The sequence below is a fragment of the Camelus ferus genome, chromosome 1 (assembly GCF_009834535.1).
Source record: "Camelus ferus isolate YT-003-E chromosome 1, BCGSAC_Cfer_1.0, whole genome shotgun sequence".
NCBI classification, from domain to species: domain Eukaryota; kingdom Metazoa; phylum Chordata; class Mammalia; order Artiodactyla; family Camelidae; genus Camelus; species Camelus ferus.
The window spans coordinates 69,942,021-69,954,412 of record NC_045696.1 but is presented as its reverse complement, the minus strand read 5'-3'; the positions used below and the strand labels follow the sequence as shown (position 1 = coordinate 69,954,412).

At 39.4% G+C, this 12,392-nt stretch overlaps 1 protein-coding gene across 2 annotated transcripts in view; it reads right to left on the bottom strand.

The window, feature by feature from the left end:
- IGF2BP2 (insulin like growth factor 2 mRNA binding protein 2) overlaps positions 1 to 12,392 on the bottom strand; it is a 146,352-nt gene that overhangs the window by 40,927 nt on the left and 93,033 nt on the right. For both annotated transcript variants that reach the window (XM_032482867.1, XM_032482859.1), the window contains exon 3: positions 458 to 506. In XM_032482867.1, coding sequence (XP_032338758.1) covers positions 458 to 506 — 49 coding nt within the window. The remainder of the gene's footprint in view (positions 1 to 457; positions 507 to 12,392) is intronic.

Below are 12,392 nucleotides of genomic sequence, written 5' to 3'. Positions count from 1 at the left end.
TGTTATTCACAGCAACTAACTCAAAATTTTTAAAAAGCTGCTCAAACTAACAAAGAACCTGCTATTTCTATTCATTTTCCATTTATTTTATTTCTCCCAAAATCATTATTTGGAAAGGTCAAAATCTTTTACAAAATCCTAAGACAAAAATCACAAGCAAGGTATACATTTTGTTTCACAGTCTGTTTGTTGGTGCTTGGTGCCCGAGAAGACAGAACATGAGGGGTCCACGTGCACATACTACATGATGAAAGGGACCCCAAACTCAGGGCAGCTCATGCACATTAGGGCACTGAAGACAGGAAAGTATGAGGACCTCTAATTCCTAAATGTGAAACGGAACTACAAAAAAAAAAAAAAAAAAAAAAAAAAGGGAGAAAGTGCCTTGCTCACCCATTAAAAAGTAAAATGAGGAAAGAGCAGGAAGATGACAAATGCAGAAGTGACATTGGCCTACCTCCCACTGCAGGTGAGGAGGGATGTTTCGAATCTGAATTTTCCTGCTCCTGCAAAAAAAAAAAAAAAAAAAAAAAAAAAAAGCACAGACTATAACACTCTCTCCAGGACACAACAAACAGGCTTAAGACTACAGTTTGAGCTCAGTTCCTCACTATGTTCACCAAGGCATCAGCAAGGGATTTAAACTGTGAAACAAGAACATCTTGTTTTAAGCCAATCATCAATTTCTCCCTTATGTCTGTTAGTATTTGCTTTATGTATTTTAGGTGCCCCTATATTGGGTGAGTATATGTTAATAACAAGTGTAGTATCTTCTTCTTGCATTGATCCTTTTACCATTTTATAATGCCCTATTATACAGCACAGGGAATTATACCCAATATCTTATAATAAACTATCATGGAACATAATTTGCAAAAAAACCCAAAAACCAAAACAAAAACTGAATCACTATGTTGTACACCTTAAACTAATGCAATGATGTAAATCAACTATACTTCAATAAAAAAATTAAAAGAAGAAAAAAGCATTTTTTTTAATGGTTTTCAATTGCTTTGGGGAAAAAAAATAAAGAAGAAATCCAAGAAGTCTGAATAAGCTAAAGAAACAGTTTAGATGCAAAATTTGCCTTTTCATCTTGCTACCAAAGTAGTTAGAATTTCAACTGCCATACATGTTCTAATTATAGAATTATCCCCTTTCTCCTCAAAATATATAGTCTTGCAATTGACCCTACCCCAAAAGGTGCCCAGGCTCACACATGAGAGGTGGAGTCACGTATACAGCAGGCTTGAACAAGATCTTACTGAGCAATGTAAAACTTCCTTTTAAAATTTATTTTTATTTCTGAATAGGTAATACAGTCCTAATTCAAAAATTCGGACACTTTAAAAAGGTATACCATGAAAAGTCTTACTTGTGTAACCTTCAGTTTCTCTATGTAAATACTAGCAAATACAAATATAAATTACTTTTCCCTGTTTCTTACAGAAATACTTGATTATTCTACACACTCACTGCATCTTGTTTTTTCCACCCAACAGTAATATCCTGGAAATCCTTCTGTGTTGGTAGGATGAGCGCATCCTCTTTCTATTTTACACTATTTGGATATACCAAAGTGCACTCAACCCATTCCCCGCTGATGGATATTTGGCCTTCTCCTGCCTTTTTATTTGGGAGATTTTTTTTTTTCTTTTTACAAGACATCTTGCTGGTCTGAAAATTTTGAGTGATTTAGATCATTCCTTGTTTTTACTTACGCATTAGAACTAGACAGAAAAAACAGAACAGAAATATGAAGATAAGAATTTTTCTCTTTGGAGAACATGTTAGATCCTGGAAAGAAAACATAAACCAGCATTTAAATATTAGAGAGGTCATTTCAATGGAAAGGCTTGGCATTCAAATCCCATAAATAACCCCTTTGGGGTTATAAGAGAACGGATGTAATGGTCAAAGTGTACCCCCATTTCTTTACCTTCTTGTGTCATCTCGAGACACCAAATAGTGGCTATACCCAGCCACACACTTCCCCATAGCTTTAATCTGGGCTTAATAACCGCTGAAAGAAATGTTACAATTCATGCAGAGAAAAAAAGAAGACAGAGAGAAGTACACAGAGGAAACAAAGAAACAATACAGGAAATGAACGGCTCCAGTTTCCTCAAATCATTTTTACTGAATAAAGGGGGGCCATCTCTTTCTTCTAGATCCCACCTACTACTTCTGTCTTGTCTTATTATTATTTTTAAATGAGAGTGCATTCATGCTTTATCAGGGCTGTTTAAATGACTATACAAGCCATCCTACAGAACTTCCCATTTTGTGTCAGGATAGGAAGGAGAAAAAAGAACTAGGAACTAATTTCTACTTCTGTGATATGAAGGCTCTTTCCTGACACTGCCCTTGGCAAGGGTTCATAATAAAACTGCTGACACCATCCTACACAGTGGCTACATGCAATGCTCCACAAAGATGTCACTAGCCTAACTATTTATAGAAAAGGCATCATAATTTGCAAGAAAATTGAATATTTCTAAAGAAAAATATTTTGTTATCTTCCAGTATAAACATTGACTCCAACTGCTAACCAAGAATTTACTGACAGAAATCCTGTTGGAAGAAACTTGTGCATAGACACGAATATTTGAGTAAAAACAGATACTGTTGCATTGTTATAACAAAGAATGCAAATAATCTAAATATTCACAGGGAGATGAATAAGTAAATCACAGTATAGCCATAACATGGAACATTATACAGCTGTTAAAAAGAATGAAGCAGATATATGTCCATGTTCACAGGACTCTCCCCAAGGCATAATGTTATAAAATGAGAGCTAATTACAGATTAAGCTGATCTTATTTTTTAAGAGCACAAAACTGTATGTCATTAAGTGTGTTGGAAATGCATAGAAAAAAGGTAGCTACAAACATATTTGGTTGGTAAAAGGGACATATATCTTTTGTTTTAGCTATTTCTGTCTTGTTTGCTTTTTTAAAAAATGAGAATGTATTCATGTCTTGCTTGCTTAAAAAAGTTAACAATTAAAACTCCTACTAGAGATGCTTTCATGAATAGCAGAATTTATTTTTTTTAAGTATCCTGGAACCTGCTTTTAAAAAACAGAACAAAAAACAAACACCTCACTTTCTCTATAATTAGGTTAGGTATCCTTCTTGAAATCTGAATTAACAGGGGATTAATTTATTTGGCAAACCCCTTTGTTCATAGTGCATAAATAATCAAACTCTTCCCAGTCCAAGTGATCCCAAATCCTAAGTGAATGGGTCTGAAACAATCATGCTTCCCTGTAATATCTCGTGTAAGGACTGCACAAGAGGTAACCAGTTGAGTAACTGGAACATTCACTAAGCATGATTCTAGGAGAAATCATCTCTAAAAAGTTCGTGTCACATCTCTAATCATAGAACAGGATGGAAAGGAAGAAAAAGAACCAAGAACTGAAAAGGGGAAATAGAAACCACTGCTCTACAACCCATTCAACTGGAGCTCAGTCAGGTCATCTGGGAGAACGTCCTGAGAGGCTGTCTTTCAAGATCAGGAGTGATCAGATCTTTGCTATCATCTGGACGCTCTGCCTTCTTCACAGGGCAACTGGAATGTCCGTCCCCTTCTCCCCTAGGTGGGACGTCTGCGTGCCCTTCAAAACCCAGCTCACACCTGCAGACAATTCCAGGGCATCTCCAGGCAGAGTGCTTACTACAGACACTTTAACTTTTATGACAATGCCCTCTTTTTTATAATTATTTATCTGCTGGCACTGTTTCCTCGCTGAATAGAGATTTCGTCAAGGACAGGTTTCTTGGTTATGAGTCTCCTGTTCAGGAAGCGCACAGCAGAAAAGGAGGGCATGGAATTCTGGGGATGGAAAAGCGCTCTTATGCTGGCAGTAGTCTATTTATGAAGTGGACCTTCTGGACCCAACCCAGAAGGGCACACACAGTCCTCTCCTTGCCAGCAGTAAAGGAGAGAGGGAAGAGGTCCTTCCCCTCTTTCCTTTAGAGAAGAAACCCAGTGTTTGGTTCAGTCCTGAACAGCAAATGTGGATCTTTCCCCCTTTGAAATCCATAAAAGCATGCCCAGCTTGAAAACAAGCCAACTTTACACAATAACTTAGAAAAGAACTGGTTATAAGAAAACAGTTCTTCATTCCTGAAAGAAAGAAAGAAAGAAAGAAAGAAAGAAAGAAAGAAAGAAAGAAAGAAAGAAAGAAAGAAAAAGAAAAGAAAGGAAATTTCACAGTTCCTTTATTTCAGAGGAGAAATCAAGCTTCCCTAAATATTCATAATTGACATTTCTCATCCTCAGCCCAGAACAATTCCAGCTGGTTCCTAGCTGGTCTGCCATCCACCTTGCACCTCACTCCTCTCCCATCCACCCTACATGTGGCCATCAGTGACTTTTCAAAACACAAATATGACTGGCTGCTTCTGCCTTTTTTGACTGACTGACTCCCTATCACCACATCCAAATTCCCTTTCATGACCCTGTTTCTGCCCCCTCCCTCATCTCTTTATCTTTAAACCTCCTTGCCCTGCCAAACTCCTCTAACTTTGGGGTCTTACCCTGTCACCCCAAATAATTTGTCACATCTGCAGTCTGTATGTGTGCCAAGTCTAAGCCTTCAAGATGCTAAGTCTACCTTAAAAACAGGAGTAAACAAAGACAATAACAAACATGATTTTAAAAAAATTTTAACTGAAAGCAGAATAAGACTTGCAGTCAAGCAGAGGGTGCTCTTTAATACAGACACACAGGCTCTTTCTCCAAGGCTGTGGGATTCAGGAACTCAGCATTTCCCACTTTGATATTCAAGTAAGAGAAGTGTGGTAGGTGGAAAAGGGCAAGAAGCTCAGTGTCTACACATTCAGGAAAAGAACAATATCGCCCTACAGCAGTCCTGCTTAGCTGGGGAACTGGCTACTGTGAAGTATTCTGTAGTCTGGATAATTGGTGGCAACAGTGTACACATATACACTATCAAACCTTAACTACAAAACAAAATACACTCAACCTCGGCTCATCTAACTTTAATTTAGTTGATGATTTCTCAGGCTCTTCAACACAGAAGTGCCTCAGGGTACTTTTTATGAATATATTATCATCTCTGTACTGTAGATGCCCAGAAGAAATAGAAGGCTCTGAGTGAATTTCAGATAAAACTAGATGTCCATTGTTATGAATTTCAAGGATCTGTCAGAAATTTTTTGTACAGTAATTTGTTGCTTAAAATAGCTGGGCAATCAGCTGGGGAAATAAAATCATATTTGTCAAGGAATTTGTGATTTTCAAGAACCACCCCACACCTCTGTACACCTCTGTATGAGTGTGTGTGTGCATGTATGTATCTCCTCCCCACATGCAAGCAGGCATAATATATATATAATACACATAGAGTATATAATATATAATACACGTTACGTATGTGTGTGTGTGTGTGTGTGTGTGTGTGTGTGTGTGTGTATCTGCTTGCATGTGAGGAGGAGGAGGATACTGCCATAGTTTTTAGGCATATGGTCAATTGACCACCTTGGGAACTCTAACCCAAGCCTTGACCATGCTGGGGTCTGAGCAGAGAAGAAAGTTAACATATATTGTGGAAATGCAGCTCAGAGGATCTCAGATTCCATTTGAACATTAGGTGAGCTAAGGATTGGAGGATCCCAGTGAAAACTGTGGGCAAGAGAAGCAACAAAGGAAGCAAAGAGGGTCCCATAAGAGAGTCTTTTGGGTTCAATGAGAGATTCTACTCAACTAGGTCCCATCTGTTTCCACAGCAATTCTGAGTTCCACCAGATGACACATGGTCCTCATCTTGGAGGGAAATCACAGCATTGTGGAATGTGCATTATCTAGAAGCAGGTGTGCTAACTGTCTCCAAGGACAGTGGCAGAGCCAAGACTGAAGCCACCAGAGCTCTTGGCCACACCCCCTCCCCTAGTGCTATAGTCTGATTCCCCTGCATCCCATGCCCTCATCAGTATGAGACTGAGGCACTTAATCTCTTTCTCATTCCTCATTAGTTCTGAAAGTTCCCCTTAAAACATCTGGACATTCTGTACAAGGGACATCCTGTGCTAAATTGAACTAGGACCTAGGGCTAGCAATGAATCAGGGAAGCAAATGAATCACTGGTGATAGTCAAGTCCAATCTTCTACCCAATACCCAAGTGTCTTTTAAAGTCTCTCCCCCCCTCCCTTCCTCCCTTCTTCCCTCCCTCCCTCCCTCTCTCTCTCTCTCTCTCTCTCTCTCTCTCTCTCTCACACACACACACACACACACACACACACACGGCACAGGGAATGATTAAGAGCCAATAAAACAAACTGTTAAGTCACCTTGTTACAAATTATTAAGAATAGCTGCCTTTGCCTCTATGGAATTTAAAATAAATGCATTATAACAGTTGTTACAAAACCAAATGCTTTCAACATAAGAACTGTCGAAAAATGAAAAAGAGGTTTGGGGTTTTTTTAGGGAGAAAAAAACATGTGATCATTGTAAAGTCTTTGTGAATATTAGCAGTGTTATGGGCCAAATCATAAAAGGATTATATCAGATATTATTGTGGTGCCCTGTTGCAAAGGGTTTTGAGCCAGGAGAACTGCAGTTATGAATCCAGTAAATCCCCTTGCTCTATAAGCTCATGTCCACAAAACCATAAACCCCCAAGTGGCCCTAACACACTTACACTTCATGAGAACTCAGAGACAAGGTCTCCTGAAAGTCCACTGCTTGGGTGACATGGAAGAGAAATCAGTGAGCGTGACCAGCAACAGTCTGAGACCTGGTAGTTTACTCATTTACCTCTGAGCCCCTCTCAAAGAGGCCTTGACGTTTTAAGACACTGCCAACACAATCCCAGATTACCCTTTGGAGGAAACATCAGGGATTCTTAATCGTTCTTAAAAGTAGTAGAAGGAGAAAAGAGAAAAGTCAGTGGGATAATTAGATGATGATTAGCTGTTCAAGAGAAAGCAGGACAGGATGCTGCCCCTGGGCAAGATGGTGAAGGAGCTTCCCTATTAGGTTGGGGTACAGTGAGTAGACTTTGCACTGAATGATCACTGAGTCCCACTCCAACTGCAGGAGTCTACAATTCTTTTAGAAAGGGCTATAAGAGGGAGGGTAAAGTCATCACCTGTTACGGGGACTACAGTATGCCTGACTGGAACCACCATACACTGTTCTAGTGAAGTAGGTAATTCAGATTTCTCAGAGCTACAATATTTTCGCTCTTTAAAAAGGAAGTCAATATCTAAAATTTCTCTTTACTGAGTCATATTCACTTCTTAGTGAAGGGAGGCTCCTTTCACTGAGGTAGTGGTAAATAGCAGAAATACGTGAACTGCAGGAAAACTAAAAATCTACTTATTTTTCTTTGTCAAAGACATCTTTGGTAAATTAAAGTAAAACAGAAAGAGAAAAACCTAACATGGGAAAACTGTGACCACTCTTACAAAGGTTTATGTACAATTTCCTACAGATAATACCATCTTTCCTATCCACCATTCCCCTCCTGAACTCGTTTCGTGACAATATAGAGAAAGAAATACAGTTTTAGCTCTAGTTTTACCAGAATTTCTTCATGGGCTTCAATGAACATTATCTCTTCTCCATCCTTCAAGTCATTTTATTCGAAGACGTTAGTGTTTCAGAGGTACACCCAACACAATTCGTTACAGTGTTTTTAGCAGGAAGCTTTCCCAAAACCACCACTACTAGTTACATTACTGGGTGCTAAGCATCCCATTTAAGCCTTACCACTCCCCTACCAAGTAGGGATTGCTATCCCCATTTTTCAAGTAAGTAAACTGAGGTGCTGATAAGGCCCCTGTCCAGTCTTACAGCTGGGGAGAAATATTTTTGACTTGTGGTCTGTAAGTTTAAATCTTTGCTCTTAAAACGTCACTCTGGAAGTGTCAATTCACCAATAACAAAATTTACATTTCATGAATATTTACATTTCAGTGAATCTGGATAATATATGGTGCCACCTCAGGTAAATCAGGAAATGAGTCTTGGGAATAGATTTCTAGGTTTTTCCTCTCACTGTCAACCTCACTGTAGACTCTGAACAAAAACATTTCTCCCAGGAAGGGTTATTTTGGAAACCTCACCATAGTGGCTCACTCTTTGCTCCTCAGAAGAATTTACTTAATATAAATGCCCTTTAGAGAGAGTAATAAAAGTATTAACTAGAGAACTCCTTCACAGGGTCAGCTGACTTCTGGTAGACAGTCAGCCTCTCTGGGCCCATGAGTGGGAGCTGTACATGCTTGTAACCTAACAAGCCTTTGATTGTTATCACTGGCCCAATAAGGGTTGCACTGAACCCCATGGGGAAAGACAAAGTTTGAGGACTTCCCTGAAATATAGACTGCTGAGAGGAGAAGGGTGGGGTGAATCTTAGACAGTCATAGAAAAGCCCTCAGAAGGAAGGGACATTCGTGTGTGCTTGAGTACAAACACGCACTGGGATTCAGGAGCGTAAGATCCTGAGAGATAAGGCTGAGTTTTTGTGAATGAAAAGTCTGCATGCCAGCTTCCAGCTTTTCAAGTTCTGAACCAAGTAGAACTGAAAGCATTTTATTGTGCTGTGATGAAGATTCCATTTAACATAACCAAATCGTGTTTGAAGAGAAATGATAGTTACCCTTATAAAGGCCTTTAATTCATTATCTGTAATTAAGACTAACTAGAGTAAACCAAATATTTACACATCGTAATTTAAGCCCAGATAGAAAACATATATAAATTTGATGCAATGCAAGTTATAATCTGAGTATATAAGTGCTTTCCTTGTTGGCGCATGGTCAACACAAAATCATCTTTGTAAAGGCAAAAGGAGCCACTTGCCTAGTCACCAATACCTGTGCCACCCATTTCTTCAATTCACTTTCAAATAATTGTTGTCTTGAGTTCTCCAAGCAGCACTAAAATCTGCCCTTTTCCTGCCTTTTTTCCTGTATGTTTTTCTTTCTTTCTTTCTTTCTTTTTTTTTTTTCCTTCTCAGCCCAAGTAGCATCTGGAACAGAGCAGGTGCTCAGCAATCAGCAAATTCACCAGGAGCCTTTGTTGCAGACAGCTGGCTTTTTTTTTCCTGGTCCACTCCACCCCATATTCTGTCTTCCAAATATAAGAACACGTGCTTAGTGAAGACACTGACTGGTCTTCAACCAAGCCAATTTCTTTCACTCCAGTTCATGCTTATCAGCCCAATGAAACAGGCTGCTGACCGGAAAACGCAGGGGAAGACATTTCCCGACACAGTAGCCACTGCGTACACTTCCTGTGATTGGATGCAATGACTCATAGGTGGTGTTTCTTCCCTGAGACAACAAGGACAATGGCATGCCTTGACATAATGAAGAAACAGTTTCACAATTAACAAAAATTCAAGCCAGAAGCTGTGAGTCCTCAATGTCTGGGAATGAATGATAAACCAACAGCCATTCAGTTTCTCTGAAAAGAAGGAACTATACCCAGCAGTTATAAAAGACTTTGATCTTATTCATTATAGTCATGATGATTAAGGAGAATTAAATTCATCTCTAGTATAGCTCTACTAAATCCCAAGTAAGCAGAGAAAGGCAGGAGAGGGTCAGCCAAATCACATCCTCCTCTCTCACAGAGAAACTCCTTTCTCATGTGATGTAAACCAAAGAGCATTCACCATATCGCACAAGAGTAACATCTCACCCACGCTGAGGGTTAGGGGCTGTGACTCATCCGAACTACCCAAACCCAGATGTTTTGACTGGAGGTTAAATATTGGACATTATATCTGACTTTGGAGAATAAGATGATTTCTAAGATTAAACTAAAAGCTTTTCCAAATTCATTTAATGAATGTTCACCAAGCATCTGTTATTAGCCAAGCACTTTGTTTCAGGTTCTGGGGTACAGTAGTGAACAAAACAAAAATGTCCTCATGCTACTTACATTCTACGGAGTAAAAATCAAAACTCAAAAAACAAAAAACATGACAATATTGATCTCAGCCACCCTAGAACTCTCTAATTAATTTTAATAAAACAGATACTTAACATGTTTAATGAAACATACACATTTCAATAAAGAATATACTTTAGAGTTGGTCCTTTGATCTAATCAAATCCTCAAGAAAAAAGGCTATTCCTGCCTTTCCCTAGTCATATTTTTAGATTTTCACTAGACATGAACCCAATAGCTTTTAACACCTGTTTCTGCACAGTATCCTTATAATGTAATTGCATATCAGGCAAGTCCCTGTTTCTAAGTGCTGTGGGCAAGTTAAAATTGGGGCAGGTGTTTCTGCAGATAACAGCAGGAAGAAACTCGTATTGCCACAAAGTGTCTGTCCCGTAGCACTTAGCCCGCAGAGATGTCCACTGCTACCTGAGGGGGATCTCCGGAAAAAAAAAAAAAAGATCACAGGAAAAAAAATTTTTTTAATCAAAATTGGAAGAGAAGTCAGAAATATAATTTCTCACACACCACCAATAAAAAATATGTAAGCACTTCGCAGAATACAGAGAAAAACAAATCAGCGAACATATCTGATATCTCATAAAGTGCTAATATGAGAAGAAAGGAAAATCATTAGCTCTTAGAGGTAATTACATGATTTGAATACAATGACACTCACTTTTGAAAACCTTGAATAGCCAACTTTAAAAACAAATGGATGAACTGGGGAAAGATGGCATATAAATTATTCTTATTTTTAAAAGGATTCATCATCTTAATGAGGATTCATCTTAAGATCTCTTTACATCAATTCTGAAATAAGACAAATTAGTAGGGAGATAAACTCCAAATACACAAATCTGATTTATAACCAATATTGGGAGACTAGAGTTTTGCATAGAGAAATTGTTCCAGTGGTGCCAAGAGGAATGCAAGATTCCTGAGCTGTAGCCTTCCTGAACTATGCACATCCTTTCCCTACCCCTGCAGATCCACAGCTCTAACCTGCTGTCGTGTCCACAGCAGTCACTCATGAGTGATGAATGAGTGAATATACATGACAGGATTAACATCTCTGGTGCCTTGAACACAGAATTCCTTCCAGCTGCTGATTCACATTCTCTTCTGAGGTCCCTGTCTTACAAAGACAGTAAACAGAACATCTGTCTCACTTGGTTCCTGACTTTTCATCACTCCCTCTCCAGCCAGCACTATTAGCTGGGCGGGCCCCAGCAGGACCCGTAACTTCAATGGGAAGTTACATATGGGAGTCAACACCTGACGTGAATAGAGGTGAACAACCTACCTGGCTCAGCAGGTGGCCATGGGAGGTCCTGATACCACAGCTTCAAATTCCTTTGCCTCTTTCTTCTCCCTTCCCTGGGAGCAGGTCAGGGTTGCCCCCTACATCCAGGACCCTGTTCCTTTCTTTGCCAGGAGCCTGGTCCTCAGCTAGCATGAGTGAGGGAGGGAAGAGAGTTCAGTGGGTGCCCTCTCCTTAGCTGTTCACAGAGTCCCAGTCTCCTTAGCCTTGTGATAAGCTCCTGCCCTCTCCTCTCATTTGTCCCTCATCCAACCCCAGGGAATTATGAGAAAGTACTCCATTAACTGCAATGCACATGCAGACATCAGGATCATTTGGACAGAAGCACAGAACCCTCAAACTCCTTTTTCCCGCTTTGGTCCTGATGTGCACAGGAGAGCTGGTGCCTGGTTTTCCTATGAAACCTGAATGAATCTGACTTCACTTGATGATTCACAATCAGATAATCAATTAGAAGATAATCAATGTGGAGCCAGCATTGAACTAGGAGAGAAGCTACTGAAATGACACCGAATCATCTGCGAATGCAGGCTAAAAAAGACCCAGTTCAGGATAATTTCAGAAGCTAAGAAGTTAAGTTGGCAAACTGATGGATTAAGCTTCTCTTTCGTTTAAGAGTGTATTAATTATTTTGCTCAAGTGAGTGTACTTTTGTTCCTTGGTGAGAAATACGAAATATGTAATTTTCAAGCACAGTCACTTGTGGAAATGCAAACACTTACTTATTTACTTATGTCTTATAAGCAAAGCAAAAGGCTTTGATTTCTTAGAGAGCAATGACTGAAGAACAAACATAAATTTAAATATATTCCCTGTATTTTCTAACTTAATAATTCTCCCCAACTCTAATAAAACGCTTGTAGTTACTGAAGGCCACCATTATTTCAGCAACACAGAAAAGCAGAGTGGGAGGTGTGCTGAGCCTGGAACCGGAGACCCTTGCTTGACTCCTGGCTCTGCATCAGGCAAGCTGTCGGACAGATGCTGGGCCAGTCATTTACCTCTTTGGTTAATGCCTCAGACATGAAGCAGCTGAGACAAGATGACAGGCAGTCAGACAAGCTTCTTTCCAAATCCAAGATTCACTTCATTTTGGCAGCAAAACAGAACTGTCATAAAAGAGAAGGTAAG